The 24,727-nt window shown below is 44.1% G+C and overlaps 1 protein-coding gene across 4 annotated transcripts in view; it reads left to right on the top strand.

The window, feature by feature from the left end:
* LOC121536784 (neurabin-1) overlaps positions 1 to 24,727 on the top strand; it is a 43,982-nt gene that overhangs the window by 17,452 nt on the left and 1,803 nt on the right. For 2 of the 4 annotated variants that reach the window (XM_041844329.1, XM_041844330.2), the window contains exons 3-19: positions 9,837 to 9,969; positions 10,162 to 10,282; positions 10,805 to 10,909; positions 11,163 to 11,295; positions 14,244 to 14,402; positions 14,512 to 14,565; positions 14,754 to 14,983; positions 15,202 to 15,298; positions 15,392 to 15,536; positions 15,704 to 15,849; positions 16,036 to 16,348; positions 16,525 to 16,576; positions 16,659 to 16,730; positions 16,893 to 17,088; positions 19,380 to 19,424; positions 21,688 to 21,804; positions 24,536 to 24,724. In XM_041844329.1, coding sequence (XP_041700263.1) covers positions 9,837 to 9,969; positions 10,162 to 10,282; positions 10,805 to 10,909; positions 11,163 to 11,295; positions 14,244 to 14,402; positions 14,512 to 14,565; positions 14,754 to 14,983; positions 15,202 to 15,298; positions 15,392 to 15,536; positions 15,704 to 15,849; positions 16,036 to 16,348; positions 16,525 to 16,576; positions 16,659 to 16,730; positions 16,893 to 17,088; positions 19,380 to 19,424; positions 21,688 to 21,804; positions 24,536 to 24,724 — 2,307 coding nt within the window. The remainder of the gene's footprint in view (positions 1 to 9,836; positions 9,970 to 10,161; positions 10,283 to 10,804; positions 10,910 to 11,162; positions 11,296 to 14,243; positions 14,403 to 14,511; positions 14,566 to 14,753; positions 14,984 to 15,201; positions 15,299 to 15,391; positions 15,537 to 15,703; positions 15,850 to 16,035; positions 16,349 to 16,524; positions 16,577 to 16,658; positions 16,731 to 16,892; positions 17,089 to 19,379; positions 19,425 to 21,687; positions 21,805 to 24,535; positions 24,725 to 24,727) is intronic. The other 2 variants (XM_041844331.1, XM_041844332.1) reach the window with 2 other exon arrangements.

Here is a 24,727-nt window from a genome sequence, read left to right as displayed (position 1 = left end):
TGGTTCCAACCGCTGTGTCTTTGTGAGACGCGGTGTTGTTGAACGGATGATCTCCCGAGTGGCGCAGTGGTCTAAGGCACTGCATCTCAGTGCTTGAGGCGTCACTACAAACCCCCTGGTTCGATTCCAGGCTGTATCACAACCGGCCGTGATTGGGAGTCCTATAGGGCGGGTCCGGGTGACTGGAAGTCTATGGGAACAGCTAGCATATGTCCAGTCATTGCGCTAACGCTAGTTAGCAGTGGCTCGCAAAACTACCTTCAACTTCCTTCATTCAAACTGCACGCAGAGACAAAAATTGTATCCATGAGTTCATCTGGGTAAGTATAAAAAGGGCTTAATTGCCAAAATATCGCACTATCCCTTTTAAGATCAGATTGACAAGTTACAATGTATATTTGTTGCAAACAGAAGGAGCAGTGGCGCTAATGAGAGGCACAAGCGCACAGCCCCTGCTTGCTCCTCATCTCTCTACAGTGCAGTGGGGCGAATCAGTTATATTTCAGATGGTGTCAACATAATTACATTTTTATGCATTTTTAAGTAGAATGTCTTTTTAAAAAGTCACCAGAAGTGACTTTCTCACAGTTGTTCTACAAAACAATTATCCTGTTGAGGCATGCCCTTTGTTCACAGCAGTGGGTTCTGCCTCTCCTCTCCTTCCTGCTCAATTTCCTGTGTGCGAATCCTGGAAAGTGGAGAGGGAGTGAGCGTAGATACCGTTCGGCGGCACTACTCTAGTCATGGACACTCCAGGAGGGGCTACTCCTATACATCCCCTCCACAAAATGTTATACTTTCATTTCCTGTCTCTGTTTCATTCTATTGGTGGCCAGAGGAATGTGTCTGACACACTCCACCAATGTTCCCTTGAAGCTGTGCATGCAGTAGCCCTGAGACTGCCGCGCAGAAGAAATATCAGCCCACGGAGAGAAGAACGAGATTGAACTTCACTCAACTTTGTAGAGTTTTCCCTGTTAACACTATCAACCTTTCCCTTTACTGTGGCAATTGTGATCGAATCAACGCAATATTAGTCACTTTCAATATGACATACCGAAACAAAACAAATTATGCAAGAGAGTTTGTTGTAGGCAGAATGAATCGGAGTAGGATTCTATTGGGCATGACTCAGCCTGTACTCTACACAGACCCGTGCGCCATAACCAATCAGAGCTGCAGTAGGCCTATATGCAAATCTACCATTGCCATATATGGATCTGTGCCATTTACTTTGAATTGGACTATGTTTACAGCTGTGGTCGTGAGTAGATGCGCTTGTTTTGAGATCAAAGCAAGAGCTGGATGTAGCCATGTGTGGACATTTTGTTCATATCCTTTGCTAGTTAGTGAGTTAGTAGCGTAAAGTGGTTTCTTGCATCAAACAACACAAAAACTTTTCCAGTCACCACCTTGTCTGAAGGACAAGTGGATAAACAGGTTAATGTCAAGCCCTGCATGTTTTTTTCAAAACTCTCATGGAATGTAGGCCTACGTTAAACACCACACATTGGCTGCTACTTTAGGCTGAATGATAGAACAGCTATTTCCATGTTAACATGTTATGGGATGCATTTTCTCCAATATTTTTGATGGTCGGCCACTCTGGTAGGCATACATTATGATCAAGTAGCCTACTTGGCCACTGTTAAAACTGTAACTTAAAGCAGGTAAAGCCTCAGTGTTCACAGTAAACGCACGCTGGAAGTTGCACATAATTTTCAAAACGTTCACAGCAGACCTGAAATTTGCTCAGTGCCTAATGTTTTTGAGGAAACATTGCACTCCACCCCTTACCCAGCCAGCAGAGAAGCCAGAGAGGAGAGGTGAGGAGAGGGAGGACCTGCCTGCCAGGATCTGGGCTCTGTCCAGACACCTGGACTAGTATTGGGCTGGAGACTGGAGTGATGGGCCTGAATACTAATACAGCTGCCTCAATGCTGCCTTTTCGCTCTTTGGCACAGGGAGAGTCCGACTAGTCTGGGGCTGATTGTGATTGCCTCATACTGTGTTTCATTATGTGATTTAAAAGTAAGTACATCAATAACTGTTGTTTTCACTTAGCTGGTTGACAGAAGACTAAGTGGTATCTGAGGGTTTTTATCAGCTGTCATAGCAGGGCACGAGAGGTGCCTGTTAATCTGAGTCTGTGGGCCATTTGTAAGCAAACCTGTTCAACCTGTCTCTACTCCACGCTCCTTTGGATATGATTCCAAAATAGAACCCAGCCGCATTCTATCCCTCTGGCTCCATATCACCAAACACAGGGTTGGGGTATGGCCTCTTTCTCACAATTAAACAGTCAGTCACTATAAGTGCTTTTCCAGAGTGATTAATTCATTGTTTATTTCTTCAAAGGTAGAGTTGAAAAGGAGGCCTATTTGACTGATTTATTTGTTATTGAACCAGTGTACACTAACGGTCAAAGGTTTTAGAACACCTACTCATTCAAGGGTTTTTCTTTATTTTTACTATTTTCTACATTGTAGAATAATAGTGAAGACATCAAAACTATGAACGAACACATGGAATCATGTAGTAACCAAAAAAGTGTTGAACAAATCAAAATATATTTTATATTTGAGATTCTTCAAATAGCCACCCTTTGCCTTGATGACAGTTTTGCACACTCTTGGCATTCTCTCAACCAGCTTCACCTGGAATGCTTTTCCAACAGTCTTTGAAGGAGTTCCCACATATGCTGAGCACTTGTTGGCTGCTTTTCCTTCACTCCGCGGTCCGATTCATCCCAAACCATCTCAATTTGGTTGAGGTCGGGGGATTGTGGAGGCCAGGTCATCTGATGCAGCACTCCATCACTCTCCTTATTGGTAAAATAGCCCTTACACAGCCTGGAGGTGTGTTGGGTCATTGTCCTGTTGAAAAACAAATGATAGTCCCACTAAGCCCAAACCAGATGGGATGGTGTATCGCTGCAGAATGCAGTGGTAGCCATGCTGGTTAAGTGTTCCTTGAATTCTAAATAAATCACAGTGTCACCAGCAAGTCACCACTGAGGCTGGTAACTCTAATGAACTTATCCTCTGCAGCAGAGGTAGCTCTGGGTCTTCCATTCCTGTGGCGGTCCTCATGAGAGCCAGTTTCATCATAGCGCTTGATGGTTTTTGCGACTGCACTTGAAGAAACTTTAAAAGTTCTTGAAATGTTCCGTATTGACTGACCTTCATGTCTTAAAGTAATGATGGACTGTCGTTTCTCTTTGCTTATTTGAGCTGTTCTTGCCATAATATGGACTTGGTATTTTACCAAATAGGGCTATCTTCAGGATACCCCCCCACCCCCTACCTTGTAATAACACAACTGATTGGCTCAAATGCATTAAGAAGGAAAGAAATTCCACAAAGTAACTTTTAAGAAGGCACACCTATTAATTGAAATGCTTTCCAGGTGACTACCTCATGAAGCTGGTTGAGAGAATGCCAAGTGTGTGCAAAGCTGTCATCAAGGCAAAGGGTGGCTATTTGAAGAATCTCAAATATAAAATATATTTTGATTTGTTTAACACTTTTTTGGTTACTACATGATTCCATATGTGTTATTTCATAGTTTTGATGTAGTTACAATGTAGAAAATAGTACAAAATAAAGAAAAACCCTTGAGTAGGTGTTTTAAACTTTTGACCGGTAGTGTATATTTTTTATCTGGTCCTATCTTTTTGTAGAGCATGCTAGCAGGAAGTATTGGACCTATTCTGTGCTCTGTTTATTCAGGACTGAATAACTTGGCGGCATGCTTTCTTTCCTAATTACTGTATGATCTGCACCAGGCCCCTGCCCTGCTCCCACAGCATGTTTTCATTTGTTGTCTTTGTAGAGCTGCTTACATTATGTGCTCGTCCCAATCCAGCACTCAGCGCTCGCTTTTAGTGCCCTGGTGCAGCGCGGGCTTCTCTGGTTAGCTTCCCTCCCAGCTGCTGACTCATTTCCCACAGTGGTATTTTTTGGGGGGGAAGGGGTAATGGGAGAGGGGGAAAGTATGTGTGTGTGTGTGTACAGCAGGCAGTCATCCCTCTGTGGTGGTTGAAGGTGGATGAAGCGTAATTGTCAAGACAGGCGTGCATGGAGACAGGCTTTCACAAGCCATGGAGAAACAGAAAATATGAAGCAGATGGCACTACGGTTTACCAAGCCACATCACAGCTTCTGCCACCCCATTCAAGATTTAGGGGCACAAAATTACCAACAATAAAATGCTACATTAATTGCCAAGCTTTCAGCTCAGTAGTCAAAGAGAATACTATGCGCTTGATGGATTTTTGATCTGAATCTGCTTGTCCTAGTCAGTGTAGGGCAGGCTTAATGATGTTCACTGAAAGTTTGGCCTCCAGAATTGAACCAATTGCGACCCTTACCTGGCCAACCACCAGGCCTGCACACAGAGATAAAGGTAAATGGTTGTTTCGCATGGTAACTGGAGATTGGTGATAACAACAGCAAGCTGTGTTTTTTCTGGGTTAATAAAGACATTGATTCCAGAATCTCTTTCTTCTGTGGAAGACAGTGCTTGAGTGATTAGGTTTCAGGGGCAGAGAAAGGAACATTGTTCCGAATAGCTGGAGTATTCCATGGCAACAGGAAAGTCGAACAAAAGAAGTGAGAGGGGAGAAGCCAAGCAAAACCACTGCAGTCCAACTGAGGCCTGGGATGCATCAGTGTGTTCCCGCCGTTCTACAATTACATTTTCTATAACGTTTTCTCCAGTTAATTACTGTACACCCCCAAAACCAAGCCTTTTTTCATCCTTAATGACATTTCTGTCTGCTTTGTTTTTATTGATTCGTTTGGATTTTAATTGGCTATTAAATCCCAAACCAATCTGATTTCATTGTTCACACAGACTTTTTCTAGAGCACACTGTTCTCAACCTTAGTAAATGTGTGTGTCACATAATCCAAAGACAGATGTACTTGGACTAAACTATTTTCATTTGAAATGCCAGAGAGCATTTGTACTGTACATCCTGTATTAATTGGCAAATCCACTCATCTCAATACCACGTGAGATGGCATTGCCTGTGACCAAGCTTAAGCATTGTCTGTCCAGCTAGGAGAATAAAGCCTAAGCATGGGATGCAGGCAGGGGATATAGTGTTCAGCTATGAGTAGATTATACCCACGGACATGGTCAAAATCTAGATCTACCTCTAGTAAAATGATGAAAATGCCATTCTTCCCTTCACCACAAAATTGCAGTAGTGTGTACAAACCCTTTGGATTCTAATCTGTTTATATGGGAATGTGCTTGTGAGAACCCATAGCGGTCTACACAGAGACGGACGGTCGGTCGTCTCCTACTCCCACTGAGCGCCTGCCAGGTTCCTCAAGTCCTGACATGCTCCAGCACCCAGACCTCAGACTGGGCTTCTCGGAGTGGAAATGTTTACTGGATTGCATCATGCAGCCTTCTCACTATTACTCCATCCAAGCTTCCACTTGGACCACCCTTTTTGAGCGAACCACAGTGCGTTGTTTGGTGCACACCCGGGGCACGTTTACCCCCTTAGTTTGGTTCGTTTGGACTGGTGTGAACACTATCCGCACCCGGGTGTGCACCAAACAACGCACTGTGGTTCGCTCAAAAAGGGTGGTCTCGGTTTCCATTCTTACCGTGGGTGCGGTTCGCTACAGGTGTGAACGCAGTCCGGACCAAACTCGGGAAAAGAACCAGAGGCGCATAGTATTATTGGTTGTTTGACTGCGAGCTTTTGAGAAAATGCACGCATTATCATAACTTGATATCTTTGAAAAATGTTGTGAGTAGCAGCGCTTTTATGAGCACATCCTATGCAGATTTAGGGGAACCGGGGCTATACAGGGGATACAGTGGGGGGAAAAGTATTTAGTCAGCCACCAATTGTGCAAGTTCTCCCACTTAAAAAGATGAGAGAGGCCTGTAATTTTCATCATAGGTACATGTCAACTATGACAGACAAAATGAGGGAAAAAAATCCAGAAAATCACATTGTAGGATTTTTTATGAATTTATTTGCAAATTATGGTGGAAAATAAGTATTTGGTCAATAACAAAAGTTTCTCAATACTTTGTTATATACCCTTTGTTGGCAATGACACAGGTCAAACGTTTTCTGTAAGTCTTCACAAGGTTTTCACACACTGTTGCTGGTATTTTGGCCCATTCCTCCATGCAGATCTCCTCTAGAGCAGTGATGTTTTGGGGCTGTCGCTGGGCAACACGGACTTTCAACTCCCTCCAAAGATTTTCTATGGGGTTGACATCTGGAGACTGGCTAGGCCACTCCAGGACCTTGAAATGCTTCTTACGAAGCCACTCCTTCGTTGCCCGGACGGTGTGTTTGGGATCATTGTCATGCTGAAAGACCCAGCCACGTTTCATCTTCAATGCCCTTGCTGATGGAAGGAGGTTTTCACTCAAAATCTCACGATACATGGCCCCATTCATTCTTTCCTTTACACGGATCAGTCGTCCTGGTCCCTTTGCAGAAAAAACAGCCCCAAAGCATGATGTTTCCACCCCCATGCTTCACAGTAGGTATGGTGTTCTTTGGATGCAACTCAGCATTCTTTGTCCTCCAAACACGACGAGTTGAGTTTTTACCAAAAAGTTCTATTTTGGTTTCATCTGACCATATGACATTCTCCCAATCCTCTTCTGGATCATCCAAATGCACTCTAGCAAACTTCAGACGGGCCTGGACATGTACTGGCTTAAGCAGGGGGACACGTCTGGCACTGCAGGATTTGAGTCCCTGGCGGCGTAGTGTGTTACTGATGGTAGGCTTTGTTACTTTGGTCCCAGCTCTCTGCAGGTCATTCACTAGGTCCCCCCGTGTGGTTCTGGGATTTTTGCTCACCGTTCTTGTGATCATTTTGACCCCACGGGGTGAGATCTTGCGTGGAGCCCCAGATCGAGGGAGATTATCAGTGGTCTTGTATGTCTTCCATTTCCTAATAATTGCTCCCACAGTTGATTTCTTCAAACCAAGCTGCTTACCTATTGCAGATTCAGTCTTCCCAGCCTGGTGCAGGTCTACAATTTTGTTTCTGGTGTCCTTTGACAGTTCTTTGGTCTTGGCCATAGTGGAGTTTGGAGTGTGACTGTTTGAGGTTGTGGACAGGTGTCTTTTATACTGATAACAAGTTCAAACAGGTGCCATTAATACAGGTAACGAGTGGAGGACAGAGGAGCCTCTTAAAGAAGAAATTACAGGTCTGTGAGAGCCAGAAATCTTGCTTGTTTTTAGGTGACCAAATACTTATTTTCCACCATAATTTGCAAATAAATTCATTAAAAATCCTACAATGTGATTTTCAGGATTTTTTTCCCCTCAATTTGTCTGTCATAGTTGACGTGTACCTATGATGAAAATTACAGGCCTCTCTCATCTTTTTAAGTGGGAGAACTTGCACAATTGGTGGCTGACTAAATAGTTTTTTCCCCCCACTGTATATGCTACTGAATGTATTCTCTGCACGTCGCAGTTATAGCGGCTATTGCGCTTTCCTCCCGCATGTTGTTGGAAGACCAACGCGAAAGTGATATGAATATTTGGGACACACAAGTGATGCTCCATGATGATCATAGCTGGATTTAACCTGAGCATTTTTGCCCAGTAAACAAATTACTTGCATGAACATGTGGTTTTGTTTGGGTATCTTAGTTTGTTTGACATTTGGCAATATGAAACCAACCAGACCAAATGGAAAAAAATACAATGTAACAAATAATCAAACTCTGATTCGAACTATAGCTCAGAACTGTGTGAGAAAACGCCCTTAGTAGATAGCAGGCTAGGATACATCTATCCTCTGAAGAATGAGTAAGCCAGTTTGTGTCCGTCTCTGGTGTTCTTTACTATACTGAACAAAAATATAAACCCAACATGTAAAGTGTTGGTTCCATGTTTCATGAGCTGAAATAAAAGATCCCAGAAATGTTCCATATGCACAAAAAGCTTATTTCTCTCAAATTTTGTTCACAAATTTGTTTACATCCCTGTTAGTTAGCATTTCTTCATTACCAAGATAATCCATCCACCTGACAGGTCTGGCATATCAAGAAGTTGAGTATTTCTGTCTGTAATAATGCGATTTTGTGGGGAAACACTCATTCTGATTTGCTGGGCCTGGCTCCCAAGTGGGAGGGCCTATGCCCACCCAGGCACACCCATGGCTGCGCCCTTGCCCAGTCATGTGAAATCTGTAGATTAGGGACTAATTTATTTATTTCAATTGACTGATTTCCTTCTATGAACTGTAACTCAGCAAAATCTTTGAAATTGTTGCATGCTGTGTTTATATTTTTGTTCAGAATAGTGCATGCTCTGACTAACAGTGGGCCCCACTTTTCTGAGCTCGTCAATGGGTTGTAATAACACATTGGGTAAGGTCTAAGGCGCTGTGGTTGCATGTGGTAACAACTATGCTGTTGTTACAGTGAGGTCACACTTGAAGCTGACCCCATGCCTTAGAAATTAGGGAGAACAGAACAACTCTAGACTAGAGTTCATTCCCTTGGCTTTGACAGTTGTAGACTCCTCATTCCCCTCTTTTAAACCTAAACATATCTTCCCTTTCCTCAGTTTCCTGCAGCCAGCAACACATTTGATTTTGAGTGCGTTTCCTGCAGTTCTTGACACAGGATGTCTGAAGAATATCAAAGCTGAAGACTAATGTGTGGTCCGCTCTATTCTGTCCCCACTATCAGTAGAGCTCTCTTCTCTCAGAGCAGATCTGAGATCATCTGTAAAAAGCAGCTTTGAAATCCCAGCTGGCTGTGCTGCTTGCTCTGGCTCTCTGTCTTTCTGGCTGGATATCACCTTGTGACTGAGGAGAGGACACACCATACAGGCCTGGGAGCCCACAGCCCAAGCCGCTTTAGATAGATTGGATACATACCTTTTTTAATACATCCTGATAACGTAGTCACTGCCAGCAGATGGTTCTCCAGAGAGCAGAGAGCACCTTAACGTGACCCTAGGAGTGTTTCACAGATTAGATTATGGAAGGCGGCCATGTCAGCCAATTAATACACGCGGTATGCCGGCTAAATGAACTGTGTGATGTTTGATTTATTCACAGATATGGTGGGGATAATGCCCACCTGCAATGAAAGCTAACAGAGGGCAAGAGATTGCTGACTGAATACAGGCTTTCTGTGAGCTATTCATTTTAGCACTGAGGATTACCACCTGTTGCCACAGAGCATTGATCTTTGCCACATCCACTCTTTTCCTCCCAGCTGTGGCCTACTTTCTCTCGGGGCGGGGTGTGCTTTGCCAGCCACACTTTGTGCGACTAGGATCCTAACAAGGAAACCGCTACATCGTCTCTGAACTGAACGGAGACTGAGCTAGTGCTCTGATGTTATGTCTGCTGAAATCATAGGTTCTTTAAACCTTAATGAAATCCCTGTAACAGTGTGTCTTTGTGCATACTGGCATTTGCATGCCTCAGTGCTTTTGTTTGCTGTAAAGTAGTGAGACTGCAAGTTACCTCACTGTCCAAAAACTAAGGCACAAAAGCCTCTTTCACTGGCAAAGGGTGAACAAGAGTGGATGGCACTGGGAGCACTTTTTTATTGATAACTAATGAAGGGTTAGCGTTCAAGACATCAAGGCCTAGTCTGCTTGATATTTATTGAAACTCATAACCACAGTAGAGACTAATAAATAGACTAGTTCTCAGCAGAACAGACTTATTTTAGAGAATAACACCAGTTCTATGAGTACAGAGACAGAATATGTGTCTGGCCCTTAAGTCCATTGCTTGTTGTTGGAGTGTGGGGAAGTGGTGTACCTAGTTGTAAGCACCCTGTGCTTGTGTTCCCACACTGCAGGTGTTCAGCACCTACTCTAACGAGGATTACGACCGGCGCAACGATGAGGTGGATCCCGTGGCGGCGTCGGCTGAGTACGAGCTGGAGAAGAGGGTGGAGAAGATGGACGTGTTCCCCGTGGAAATTGAAAAGGGTCCGTCTTCTTGTCTGTCTTTAATCTTTCCTTTATTAATCCATGAGTCCCTTTGAGTACCATTGAGATTTTTTTTACAAGGCAGCCCTGGCCAAGATACATCATCATCATCATCATCATCATCATTACAAGGGTCCAGAGAATGCAGTCCCATCCATCCATTCTAACTCCCCATCTTTCTTTGCCCCACAGGAGACAACGGCCTCGGCATCAGTATCATAGGGATGGGAGTGGGAGCTGACCAGGGCCTGGAGAAACTAGGAATCTTTGTGAAGACCATAACTGAGCGGGGAGCAGCTGAACGGGATGGCAGGTGATGCCCAGCCCTTTGGGGTAACGCGCTGCGCTCCACTGTGCTTAACCGAAGCATTAAAGTTTTAACCGTGTTTTAACCGTGGCAGTTAAAATGTGTTGTAAGTTATAGGCCCATCACGATGATCCACAACACTGTCGGGATGTCAAAGGGTTCACAAGGGTCAAGAGACAAATTGTATGTTGGAAAGAGGGTGTGCAATCAACAGGGGAGGATATTTGAGAAATGTACTGTAACTACGTTGTAGTGACTCTTTTCCACAACATAAGGCCAGATACCCTGGGAAACAGAAGGAGACATTTCTAAACAACTGACTGTATTTATAACCCTGTGAGGCACCGAAAGAAAATGGCTCCTTCTGTTTCCCAGGGTATCTGGCCTTATGTTGTGGAAAAGAGTCACTACAACGTAGTTACAGTACATTTCTCAAATATCCTCCCCTGTTGATTGCACGCCCTCTTTCCAACATACAATATGTCTCAAATGTCTTGCCTTATGATTGCATGTTGTCCTTTCCACTAGGATCCAGGTTAATGACCAGATAGTGGAGGTGGATGGGATCAGTCTGGTAGGAGTGACCCAGCTGTTTGCTGCTACAGTGCTGAAGAACACTAAAGGAACAGTCAGGTGAGCTCAGAGTCCAGCTCTAGTAGGCCCTTTGAAATAAGTCGTAATCATCCTAGGTGTGGCTAGCCTCGCCCCCAGAGTTCTAGGTTATCTGGGAACATGAGATTAAGGTGTGGCAGTAATGGAGCCTCCCACAAAATTACCTCATAGCTATCTTTAAGTGATTAGGTATAACTGGAAGAAAATACATTTCCTTGAAAAATTGAGAAATATTGAATAAATTGGTTTGTTTTTATTATTGTCACACAAACAGCTTTCTGATTGGCCGGGAGAAGCCGGGGACGCAGAGCGAGGTGGCGCGTCTGATCAGCGAGACCCTGGAGCAGGAGAAGAGCGAGCAGGAGCAGCAGCACCTGGACGACCCCTATGAACAGTCCACCGAGGAGGTGAGTCACCTGGCCCGACCCTGGTCCCTGGCCCGTTGGTTAGCCCAATCCAGTCACGCTCCATCCGGGAAGGGAGCAGTGAGTAACCCTGGTGCTGTGTGGGTGGGGTGGCTGCTGGAGCCTGCTGGAATTGTGCAATGTTTGCTTTTCAAAAGCACAGGCAACCACATGCCTTTATTTAGAAAGGGAACTGGGCATGAAAAGGTAGGGCACCTGGAAAAGAGACAAAGCTTAAACCTATTGGATCTGATAAAAGGCGATTATACAAAACATTAAGAACACCTGCTCTTTCCATGACATAGACTGACCAGGTGAAAGCTATGATCCCTTATTATGTCACTTGTTAAATCCACTTCAATCAGTGTAGATGAAGAGATGAAACAGGTTAAAGAATGATTTTTAAGCCTTGAGACAATTGAGACATGGATTGTGTATGTGTGCCATTCAGAGGGTGAATGGGCAAGACAAAAGCTTTAAGTGCCTTTGAATGGGGTTTGGTAGTAGGTGCCAGGCGCACCAGTTTGTTTTAAAAACTGCAACGCTACTGGGTTTTTCACGCTCAACAGTTTCCCGTGTGTATCAAGAATATTCCACCACCCAAAGGACATCCAGCCAACTTGACATAACTGTGGGAAGCATTGGAGTCAACATGGGCCAGCATCCCTGTGGAACGCTTTCAACACCTTGTAGAGGCCATGCCCAGACGAATTGAGGCTGTTCTGAGGGCAAAAGGGGGGGTGCAACTCAATATTAGGAAGGTGTTCTTAATGTTTTGTACACTCAGTGTACATGTCCCATTGTGGAGCATATCATATAGATACAGTGCATTGGGAAAGTATTCAGACCCCTTGACTTTTTCCACATTTTGTTACGTTACAGCCTTATTCTAAAATTGATTAAATAGTTTTTTCCCCCTCATCAATCTACACACAATACCCCATAATGACAAAGAAAAAACAGGTTTTTAGACATTTGTGCAAATGTATAAATAAATAAAATACTGAAATATCACATTTACATAAGTATTCAGACCCTTTACTCAGTACATTGTTGAAGCACCTTTGTAAGCTATTACAGCCTTGAGTCTTCTTAGGTATGACGCTACAAGCTTGGCACACCTGTATTTGGGAAGTTTCTCCCATTCTTCTCTGCAGATCCTCTCAAGCTCTGTCGGGTTGGATGGGAAGCGTCGCTTCACAGCTATTTTCAGGTCTCTCCAGAGATGTTCGATCAGGTTCAAGTCCGGGCTCTGGCTGGGCCACTCAAGAATATTCAGAGACTTGTCCCGAAGCCACTCCTGCGTTGTCTTGTTCTGTGCATAGGGTCGTTGTCCTGTTGGAAGGGGAACTTTCGCCTCAGTTTGAGATCCAAAGCGCTCTGGGGCAGACTTTCATCAAGGATCTCTCTGTACAGTCCCGTGTAGCTCAGTTGGTAGAGCATGGCGCTTGCAATGCCAGGGTTGTGGGTTCGATTCCCACGTGGGGCCAGTATGAAAATGTATGCACTCACTAACTGTAAGTCACTCTGGATAAGAGCGTCTGCTAAATAACAAAACAAATATTTTATAATAATACTTTGCTCCGTTAATCTTTCCCTCGATCCTGACTAGTCTCCTACCCCATGTCGCTGAAATCATCCCCACAGCATGATGCTGCCACCACCATGCTTCACCGTAGGGATGGTGCCAGGTTTTCTCCAGACATGACGCTTGGCATTCAGGCCAAAGAGTTCAATCTTGGTTTCATCAGACCAGAGAATCTTGTTTCTCATGGTCTGAGTCCTTTAGGTGCCTTTTGGCAAATTCCAAGCGGGCTGTCATGTGTCTTTTACTGAGGAGTGGCTTCCGTCTAGCCACTCTACCTTAAAGGCCTGATTTGGTGGAGTGCTGCAGAGATGGTTGTCCATCTGGAAGATTCTCCCATCTCCACAGAGGAACTCTGGAGCTCTGTCAGAGTGACCATCGGGTTCTTGGTCACCTCCCTGACCAAGGCCCTTCTCCCCTGATTTCCGGTTTGGCCGGGTGGCCAGCTCTAGGAAGAGTCTTGGTGGTTCCAAACTTCTTCCATTTAAGAATGATGGAGGCCACTGTGTTCTTGGGGACCTTCAATGCTGCAGACATTTTTTGGTACCCTTCCCCAGATCTGTGCCTCGGCACAATCCTGTCTTGGTTTTTGCTCTGACATGCACTGTGAACTGTAGGACCTTAAATAGACAGGTGTGTGCCTTTCCAAATCATGTCCAATCAATTGGATTTACCACAGGTGGACTCCAATCAAGTTGTAGAAACATCCCAAGGATGATCAATGGAAACAGGATGCGCCTGAGCTCAATTTCGAGTCTCATAGCAAAGGGTCTGAATACTTATGTAAATAAGGTATTTCTGTTTTTTATTTTGAATACATTTGCAAACATTTCTAAAAATCTGTTTTCGCTTTGTCCTTATGGGGTATTGTGTGTAGATTGATGAGGAAAACAATTAATTAATTTAATCCATTTTGGAATAAGGCTGTAACGTAACAAAATGTGGAAAAAGTCAAGGGGTCTGAATACTTTCCGAAGGCACTTTGAATGCCGTGCTACTCCTGTCCAAGGAGCTGTTGGTCGTGGTGAACAAATTTGGTCATTTCTATGTGTGTATGCAAATAATCTGTGCAGTAGTGTGTGGTTGTGTGATGGGGCTTTGTGTGTTATCTTTTTCTGTGCGGTGGCTCATGTTTGGGGTTGTGTGTGTGTGTGTGATGGAACATGTTGATGAGCAGAATATATGCATTTCCTGCTGATACAGGCCTCCTGTTGGGCTCTCTGCAGGCTACCACGGTAACACTGGGATATGATGTAGTGATTACCCATACCTCCCCCCTGGGCTCCGAGCCGAGCTGCTGGGCGCCACGTGGGCAGGTGATTGGCTGCGTGATGTCATTGTGTGGTTGTGGTTGGTTGTGTTTCAGGAGGAGCACTACGAGGAAGAGGATGGAGAGGAGGGAGGCATCCTAGAGTCTAGTTTCTCCGGCGGAAGGACTGTGGAGGTGTCTGACCTGCCGGAGACCGAGGCCATGTTCAAGCCCTCCAACGTGGACTCCACACAGATGGGCTTGAAATTCAAGGAGGTATTTCAAATGCTAGAATTATCACAAGTTTACAGTATGGTGGATGTGTAATTATTTGTGTGATATGTGCTTGTTTTTGTTACTTAAATTGTTTATTTCTTTACCCTAGCTCCAGCTGAAACAAAGCATAGCAACAGCTGAAATAAACCAACTGAAGGAAAAGGTATGATCAATGCTTGGAGTGTAGCTGTCGCCAGCCGGTGACCAACCATAAATGTCATCAGTCATGCTCTCTGTCTCTGCCTGTCTGTCATCTGACTGACCGTAATGATTTGAATATGTTGATTTTACTAGTAGATGAGAAGCCCTTACATTTAGGTACTAAAAATACATTTCACTCTTCCTCTACAGCTAAGGGCGTCCGAGGAGGACAACGCATCCAGGGAGCCCATGGAGGTTGAGTTGGAGCAGAAGATTGAGGAGAATAATGAGAAGATGTTGAAGCTGGAGAAGGACTGGCTGGAGGCCCAGGATCTGTGTAAAACTGTCAACAAGCAACTGTCGGAGACCCAGAGCCAGTACGAGGCCCTGGACAAGAAATACAACAAGGCCAAAAAACTGCTCAAGGACTACCAGCAGAAGTGAGTTGAGTTCACTAAGGGCCAAGTTAGACGTGCATTATTGCATTATTTAGAAGTCTCGACTTCAGCTGAGTGAGTTTCTGTGTTGACCTGAGCTTCCCATGCTCTGAACAGGCTGAAGGCCTTCCACTACGCTGAGTCATGTTGTGTAGAAAGTACAATATGTTTATATGTCGATGGAATGATTTATGAAGTCTAATGGTCTGATTCCTTTCCAGGGAGATTGACTTTGTGAAGAAGGAGGAGGAGATGAAGAAAGTTCTAGACGAGAAGGATCGATGGTACAAGGAGCAGCTTGAAAGCCTGCAGGACAGGGTAAGAGGAACATATTGGAAGAAAGAGACTTCAACATTAGAACAGACCTAGTGGAGAAGAAGTTGACTGTCCATTCTGTGGTTCTCTCCTCAGATAGCGGTCCTGGAGGGCAGCGGTCCGCCTGCTGACCGTGAAGAGACCCAGTCGGGTCAGGACTCTGCTGTGGAGAGGAGATGGAGCAGCCAGGGGAGTGAAGGCCCTGTCACCAACACACAGTCAGTGGACTCTCTAACGCTAGGTAGGGCTCAATGTACACTTGACGAACAGGCTAGGAGCCACCCATCATTTACTACCATTGGAAAGCGTGACTGTCTCTGAACACGAGTATGTCTGAGAATAGTGTACAGTGTATGCCTTATGTTGTGTTTACTGAGCTCTGAGCTGTGTTTTGTCTCTCATCCACAGATACAGACTGGAGCGAGCTGGTCCCTGAGACTGAGCGCTTGGACACCAGTGCACACAAAGCCAAGGGCCTACTGGCCCCAAGGAGGAATCGTCCGTCTCGCAATAAACTGAAGGAGAACCTTGGCATGTCCCCTTGCCACTCACAGGTCAGCTCGGAAAGTTCTCTCAGTCATTTTGAAAACAATTTCAGGGTCAATAGTACTAGCTAATTCAAAGATGTATTCTTCCGCATCTCCTTCTATGGATGCATGTTCAATACCAATATTCACATGTATCAGGTCTATCTCCACTGTTTGTCTGCTCACATCACTGCTGACTGGTTTTCCCTCCAGGAGAACGAGGAGGAGGACTCTACCAGGAGGAAGAGGTGCATCCAGGAGAGCCTGTCCCTGCCCGTGCCCATGTGCTATCCTAGGACCGGCCAGAGGGACGACACCCCCGAGGCTGGGGAGAGATCCAGGAGCAAGGTGAAGCTCTCCAGCAGCCCCTCCCTGCCCCCGTCCCAGAGAGATAGTGTCGAAAGCGGGGGCAGTCCTTCCCTGTCCCCACCCAAAGACACCTCTTTGCCCTCACCACACTCCCCCTCAGGGTTCCTTCGCAACGTCAAGAAGAGGGAGTCCAAGGGGAAGGGCAAGGAGCTCAAAGGTACTGCCCCTCATCAACAGATGAATCTGCTACCCACAATATGCTCTTTACACAGCACATTTACAAAACCTGTTGTTGCTGCTACCTCCACTGACTGTCACCATATTGATATGCCTCTTACTGGCTCTCTGCTTGTGGCAGTTCATTTCGTTGTCAAAAATGTAACTCTGTTACAGATGAAACAAATGAGAGTTCTTCAGTAGGAAAACCCAAAAAGACGATTTTTGGGTAAGTGCCTGAGATAATAATTAATTTTCAGTTTGACAGTCCTGTTAGTCCTGCACCATCTAAAGCTTTTGAAAACCAACAGTGGCCTCCGGAAGTCTGGTGGCAAAGGGAAGAAACATGACAAGGAGGCGATGCGAGCATCTCTGGACAGCAGGTATGTCACATGTCATGTTACCAGGCCTACTGTTTCACCACATCCTAGATATGTCATCACCGTACACTCACAGCTCTGCTATCAGAGGACCTTTGTGCTATTAAAGGGACAATATGTAACTTGGAGACTTTGCTTATTTTTCTTCATTTTCCTAATGCCCAGGGGTTCTGCCGAGCTCCTGGAGGAATCTGGGGGAAACCTGTCCCCTTCTGAGTCCATGACCTCTATACCCACCTGTATGCCCTTCTCCTGGTTTGGGGACAGAGACAGGGACAAGGAGCCTTCGTCCACCAGCAGCAGTCTACCATACGCAGCCACTGAGACCAGCAGTGAGCAGAGCCAGGACCGCAAGAACAAGGTGAGTGTACACACACACACACACACACAGTGCCATCAAAAGATAATCTAGACATCTTTATCCAAGAGGTAGAGATGTTCAGTAACGTCAGAATCACCAGTAGCAAACGGAAGCAGAACACATAAAGGAATTATTGCATTAGGCCATTTTACTGGTATGCCAAATATAGCCGGGACTCTAATTACATTTCATTTGCTACTACTAAGTGGAATGAAAGCAGTCCTGTGTCACTGAACTGACCTCTCTGTCATTTCTGGACTGTTTCATGGTGAGTTGGCCAGTAATAAGCCAGTGATTCATTGGTCAGTAATCCACTGTTTAAAGCATGTTTTTGCTCTGCGTGGAAATACCAAATCCAGTCAAGAAATGTGTAGCAGCCGGCCGGTATCGTTTTTCCCAGAGTGTGACGATGATGTTGCTGTGGAGTGGCTGGTCTGTCTCCTATAGCTCCTCCCATTCAGGAAGAGAACAGAACAGGGTTGCGCTGCTGCTGCTGCTGCCTGTGGAACCATATGGAGGCCGTGTGTGTGTGTCCCAAATGGCACCCTATTCCTCTATGGGCCCTGGTCAAAAGTAGTGCACTATATAGGGAACAGGGTGCCATTTGAGATGCAGCCCCGTCATTAATCTGAGAGCGAGAAAAGGAGGAGGAGGATTCACTGGCATTTCAATGGCTTAGCAACCAGAGAATTATCCCCATTAAATGCATCTGCACAAATAGGCCTGAGTAATTCACAACCAGGCTGCCTGGTGAGTAGATGGAGGCCAACAGCACCAGGGCTGTGGGGAGTGGGCGGTGTGTGCCACAAACGGGGCCTCCCCTGGTTCCGCTGGCTGGAATTCTACTACTCTGTGTGATCCGGTGCCAGCTGGAGCTGGGTGTCAACCACAGTGTACAGTCGTGGTCAAAAGTTTTGCGAATGACACAAGTATTGGTCTTCACAAAGTTTGCTGCTTCAGTGTTTTTAGATATTTTTGTCAGATGTTACTATGGTATACTGAAGTATAATTACAAGTGTCAAAGGCTTTTATTGACAATTACATTAAGTTTATGCAAAGAGTCAATATTTGAGAGTGAGTGAGCCCACTCCCTTGGCTGAGAAGCAACCCCACACATGAATGGTCTCAGGATGCTTTACTGTTGGCATGACACAGGACTGATGGTAGCGCTCACCTTGTCTTCTCCGGTCTAGCTTTTTTCCGGATGCCCCAAACAATCGGAAAGGGGATTCATCAGAGAAAATGACTTTACCCCAGTCCTCAGCAGTCCAATCCCTGTACCTTTTGCAGAATATAAGTCTGTCCCTGATGTTTTTCCTGGAGAGAAGTGGCTTCCTCGCTCCCGTTCTTGACACCAAGCCATCCTCCAAAAGTCTTCGCCTCACTGTGCGTACAGATGCACTCACACCTGCCTGCTGCCATTCCTGAGCAAGTTCTGCACTGGTGGTGCCCCGATCCCGCAGCTGAATCAACTTTAGGAGACGGTCCTGGCGCTTGCTGGACTTTCTTGGGCACCCTGAAGTCTTTTTCACAACAATTGAACCTCTCTCCTTGAAGTTATTGATGATCCGATAAATGGTTGATTTAGGTGCAATCTTACTAGCAGCAATATCCAAGCCTGTGAAGCCCTTTTTGTGCAAAGCAATGATGACGGCATGTGTTTCCTTGCAGGTAATCATGGTTAATAGAGGAAGAACAATGATTTCAAGCACTACCCTCCTTTTAAAGCTTCCAGTCTGTTACTCTAACTCAATCAGCATGACAGAGTGATCTCCAGCCTTGTCCTCGTCAACACTCTCACCTGTGTTAACAAGAGAATCACTGACATGATGTCATCTGTAGCTGTAGCTTGAAGAAGGGATGTAGCTCAGTTGGTAGAGCATGGCGTTTGCAACGCCAGGGTTGTGGGTTCGATTCCCACGGGGGGCCAGTATGAAAAAAAAAATAATAATAATGAATGCACTCACTCTGGATAAGAGCGTCTGCTAAATGACTAAAAAATGTAAAAATGTAAAAGAAATCTGGTCCTTTTGTGGCAGGGCTGAAATGCAGTGGAAATGTTTTGGGGGGATTAAGTTCATTTTCATGGCAAAGAGGGACTTTGCAATTAATTGCAATTCATCTTAACACTCTTCATAACATTCTGGAGTATATGCAAATTGCCATCATAAAAACTGAGGCAGCAGACTTTGTGAAAATTAATATTTGTGTCATTCTCAAAACTTTTGACCACGACTGTACAGTATGGAGAACGACTTGACAAGCTCTCTAACCGTCCTTCTTTCAAACAGACAAATCTCTCCTGGTCCTCTTTATTCAGTCGCTCGTTAGATTTGGTACAGTATGATTTCCTTTTTACACCCCCAATCTTAGAGGAGCTGGTAGATTAGAACTAACCAGTCATCTAGTGTAGTGTTGTGATAGTTAATTTCACATCTAGATCATACTAAAACCCTAACATTGATTTGTGTTGTTGTAGTGGAATTGGGTTTGTGGTAGTGTCTCAAGCATTCAGAAAGTATTCACACCCCTTAACGTTTTCCACATTTTGTTGTGTTACAGCTTGAATTTAAAATGGATGAATTAAAGATTGTTGTGTCACTGCCCTATACACAATACCCAATAATATCAAAGTGGAATTATGTTTTTTGACATTTTTACAAATGATTTATAAATGAAAAGCTGAAATATCTTGAGTCAATAAGTATTCAACCCCTCTGTTATGGAAAGCCTAAATAAGTTCAGGAGTAAACATGTGCTTAACAAGTCACATAATAAATTGCATGGACTCCATCTGTGTGCAATAATAGAGTTTAACATGATTTTTTAATGACTACCTCATCTCTATACCCCACACATACAAGTATCTCTAAGGTACTTCAGTCGAACAGTGAATTTCAAACACAGATTCAACCATGAGGCCAATGGTGACTTTAAAACAGTTACAGAGTTTAATGACTGTGATAGGAGAAAACTGAGGATGGATCAAAGACATTGTAGGTACTCCACAATACTAACCTAATTGACAGAGTGAAAAGGAGGAAGCTTGTACAGAATACAAATATTCAAAAATATGCATCCTGTTTGCAACAGGGCACTAAAGTAATACTGCAAAAAATGTGGCAAAGCGCAAATCACTTTTTGTCCTGAATACAAAGTGTTATGTTTGGGGTAAATCCAATACAACACATCTTTTTTATTTTTTTTTATTTTACCTTTATTTAACTAGGCAAGTCAGTTAAGAACAAATTCTTATTTACAAATTCTTATTCACGGTCGGTTGTGATACAGCCTGGAATCGAACAAGGGGGTCTGTAGTGACGCCTTAAGCACTGAAATGCAGTGCCTTAGACCGCTGCGCCACTCGGGAGCCCGAGTACTGAGTACCACTCTCCATATTTTCAAGCATAATGGTGGCTGCATCATGTTATGGGTATGCTTGTAATCGTTAAGGACTGGGGAGTTTTTCAGGATAAAAATAAATGGAATGGAGCTAAGCATAGGCAAAATCGTAGAGGAAATCTGGTTCAGTCTGCTTTCCACCAGACACTGGGAAATGAATTCACCTTTCAGCAGGACAATAACCTAAAACGCAAGGCCAAATCTACACTGGAGTTGCTTACCAAGAAGACCATGAACGTTCCTGAGTGGCCGAGTTAAGTAGATATTTTTCTACTAGAAAATCTATGGCAAGACCTGAAAATGGTTGTCTATCAATGATCAACAACCAATTTGACAGAGCTTGAAGAATTTTGAAAAGAATAATGGGCAAATGTTGCACAATCTAGGTGTGGAAAGCTCTTAGAGACTTACCCAGAAAGACTCACAGTTGTAATCGCTGCCAAAGATGCTTCTACAAAGTATTGACTCAGGGTGTGAATACTTATGTAAATTAGATATTTCTGTATTTCATTTTCAACAAATTTGCAAATATTTCTAAAAACATGTTTTATGGGGTATTGTCTGTAGATGAGTGAGAGCGAAAAAAACTATTTAATCCATTTTGAATTCAGGCTGTGACAACAAAAGGAATACTTTGTGAAGGCACTGTAAATCGAACATTTCACATTTATGCTTCCTCGCCATACCTTTCATATCACACATGATATGATTAATATTATCAGTCGGAATTAATCACAAATGATTGAAAAACATAGTCTTGATACAGTACCACATAGTTTTTTGAGTGGCGTTTTAGTGCTGTACCAGTAGAAATAGTTGTTTGTGTGTGTCATAATTGTCGTAGTAGAAGTAGCTTTTGTCATGCTAGTAATTGTCGAGTTATGTTTGTCGTGAACTCAACTGATAATCCAGTTGGATTTATGAATGTGTAATCAAAGACCTGATATCTTCTTCTACCCCTCTGTTATGATGATAATGTATTTACACAGTATTCCCAGTGTTGATATCACCATAGAGCAAATCATGTCAATGATAATCCCTATTTAATTCTCAACCTCAATTTCCACATTTACACTGTTACCACTGCTGATCCCTTTTCTCCCTAGAGCTTTAGTCCCCAGAACTGTCGTTTACCCACCCATGTGTTTGTCTAGTTAATGCGTTCCTCCTTGTTTCCTCCTTGTTCCACTGTTCCAGAGTTTGTCAGTCATAGATGATTCAAACCTTGGCAGTCCCAGTTCAGACATCTCAGGCTTAGTTGCAGAGCCCATTCTGTCTGGGCGCTCACATACTTTAATCTTCTCGTCCAGTGAGGTGAGTGCTCTCTCTCTTTGTTCCACAAAACCCTGTGTGGGATGGTGCTGCTCAGATGTCTCTGAAAGGGGACAGTATCAAGCATGCTCTTTGAGTTTACCCCCCTTGTGGCTGTGGTGATGGAATCGTGAATGACCACCGGAGAATGAAGTTGCATGTGTGTGCTGAAGTTTGTCTGTGTGGTGTTAAAACAAGCTTGGGGTCCTTGTTGTGCTACTACCAGCTGAACTAGCAGTAGAGGCTACTTAGTTACTCCAGTTGTCTTCTGTTTTTCTCATAGACCATAGAACAGGGATCATCAACTAGATACAGCCGCGAGCCTATTTTGTTCTTGAGCGGATGGTCGGTGGGGCGGAACATAATTACAAATCATTTGTAGACTGAAAATTGGCTGCAAGAAGCCCAAACAGATATAATATTTGACTAAAGCATAATCATTTCAAACCTTGTTTACATTTGTACAGTGGGGGAAAAAAGTATTTAGTCAGCCACCAATTGTGCAAGTTCTCCCACTTAAAAAGATGAGAGAGGCCTGTAATTTTCATCATAGGTACACGTCAACTATGACAGACAAATTGAGGGAAAAAAATCCAGAAAATCACATTGTAGGATTTTTAATGAATTTATTTGCAAATTATGGTGGAAAATAAGTATTTGGTCACCTACAAACAAGCAAGATTTCTGGCTCTCACAGACCTGTAACTTCTTCTTTAAGAGGCTCCTCTGTCCTCCACTCGTTACCTGTATTAATGGCACCTGTTTGAACTTGTTATCAGTATAAAAGACATGTCCACAACCTCAAACAGTCACACTCCAAACTCCACTATGGCCAAGACCAAAGAGCTGTCAAAGGACACCAGAAACAAAATTGTAGACCTGCACCAGGCTGGGAAGACTGAATCTGCAGTAGGTAAGCAGCTTGGTTTGAAGAAATCAACTGTGGGAGCAATTATTAGGAAATGGAAGACATACAAGACCACTGATAATCTCCCTCGATCTGGGGCTCCACGCAAGATCTCACCCCGTGGGGTCAAAATGATCACAAGAAAAAAAATCCCAGAACCACACGGGGGGACCTAGTGAATGACCTGCAGAGAGCTGGGACCAAAGTAACAAAGCCTACCATCAGTAACACACTACGCCGCCAGGGACTCAAATCCTGCAGTGCGAGACGTGTCCTCCTGCTTAAGCCAGTACATGTCCAGGCCCGTCTGAAGTTTGCTAGAGTGCATTTGGATGATCCAGAAGAGGATTGGGAGAATGTCATATGGTCAGATGAAACCAAAATATAACTTTTTGGTAAAAACTCAACTCGTCGTGTTTGGAGGACAAAGAATGCTGTGTTGCATCCAAAGAACACCATACCTACTGTGAAGCATGGGGTGGAAACATCATGCTTTGGGGCTGTTTTTCTGCAAAGGGACCAGGACGACTGATCCGTGTAAAGGAAAGAATGAATGGGGCCATGTATCGTGAGATTTTGAGTGAAAACCTCCTTCCATCAGCAAGGGCATTGAAGATGAAATGTGGCTGGGTCTTTCAGCATGACAATGATCCCAAACACACCGCCCGGGCAACGAAGGAGTGGCTTCGTAAGAAGCATTTCAAGGTCCTGGAGTGGCCTAGCCAGTCTCCAGATCTCAACCCCATAGAAAATCTTTGGAGGGAGTTGAAAGTCCGTGTTGCCCAGCGACAGCCCCAAAACATCACTGCTCTAGAGGAGATCTGCATGGAGGAATGGGCCAAAATACCAGCAACAGTGTGTGAAAACCTTGTGAAGACTTACAGAAAACGTTTGACCTGTGTCATTGCCAACAAAGGGTATATAACAAAGTATTGAGAAACTTTTGTTATTGACCAAATACTTCTTTTCCATCATAATTTGCAAATAAATTCATTAAAAATCCTACAATGTGATTTTCAGGGGGAAAAAATATAATTTTGTCTGTCATAGTTGACGCGTACCTATGATGAAAATTACAGGCCTCTCTCATCTTTTTAATTGGGAGAACTTGCACAATTGGTGGCTGACTAAATACTGTTTTTCCCCACTGTATATGGTCACGTGTCTTTCTATTATGCGTGGAAATACTTGGGAACAGATTTCCCAAATAAAAATCACTTGGAGCTGATTTCCTGGTGTTTTTACTGTTTTTTATGTCCAACAATGAAAATAAAATAAAATATTACAAAAATACTTGGGGGGCCAAATAAAACCACACCGCGGGCCGTCTGCCAGTTGGGGAGCCCTGCCATAGAATGATCTGTGCCGCTCCTGTGTCTGTTTAGTGGAACTTGTCTTACATTCCTTATCATATGGTGTTGGATTGTGTGTATAATTGTGTTTTATGACTGTATTGCTTATCTTGTTGGTGTTTCAGTTGATAAGTGATTTATTTTATTCTGATAAATGTTAGACCAATGCCCTGCTTACTATACTCAAACAAGCAGACGTATGCCAGGTAGAACAAAACGGACATGCTCCCTCTGCATGTTCTGGCCTGTTCCACTTATCAGCGTTCTGACAAACTCTGAATGGACCAGTGGACACAGCCTTTTTATGTGATTTCAGTCACTGGATGTGCAATGCATGTACCAAATGCTTTGCACCGTGCCATGTTTTGATATTGTGCTTAAACATTCATTTGCTATTTAATCCATTATACTGTGCTCTAGGTGACTTGTTTCGTTAGTTTTTTGGGGATGTCATGTGTTTCTTGGTGTTCCGTAGACCCTGGATGATGAGCCAGTGCCCACAGGGAAGGAATATCAATGGCAGAACCGCCCTGTCCTCGAGTGGAACAATCAGCAAGTCTGTCACTGGTTGATGGGCATGAACATGGACCAATACACGCCTGAGTTCACCGCCAAGGGTGTGGATGGCCATCAGCTTATGCTCCTGGACAGTGACAAGTTGAAGGTA

The sequence above is a fragment of the Coregonus clupeaformis genome, chromosome 23, assembly GCF_020615455.1.
Source record: "Coregonus clupeaformis isolate EN_2021a chromosome 23, ASM2061545v1, whole genome shotgun sequence".
Lineage (NCBI taxonomy): Eukaryota > Metazoa > Chordata > Actinopteri > Salmoniformes > Salmonidae > Coregonus > Coregonus clupeaformis.
This window is presented reverse-complemented; position numbering and strand designations above follow the sequence as displayed.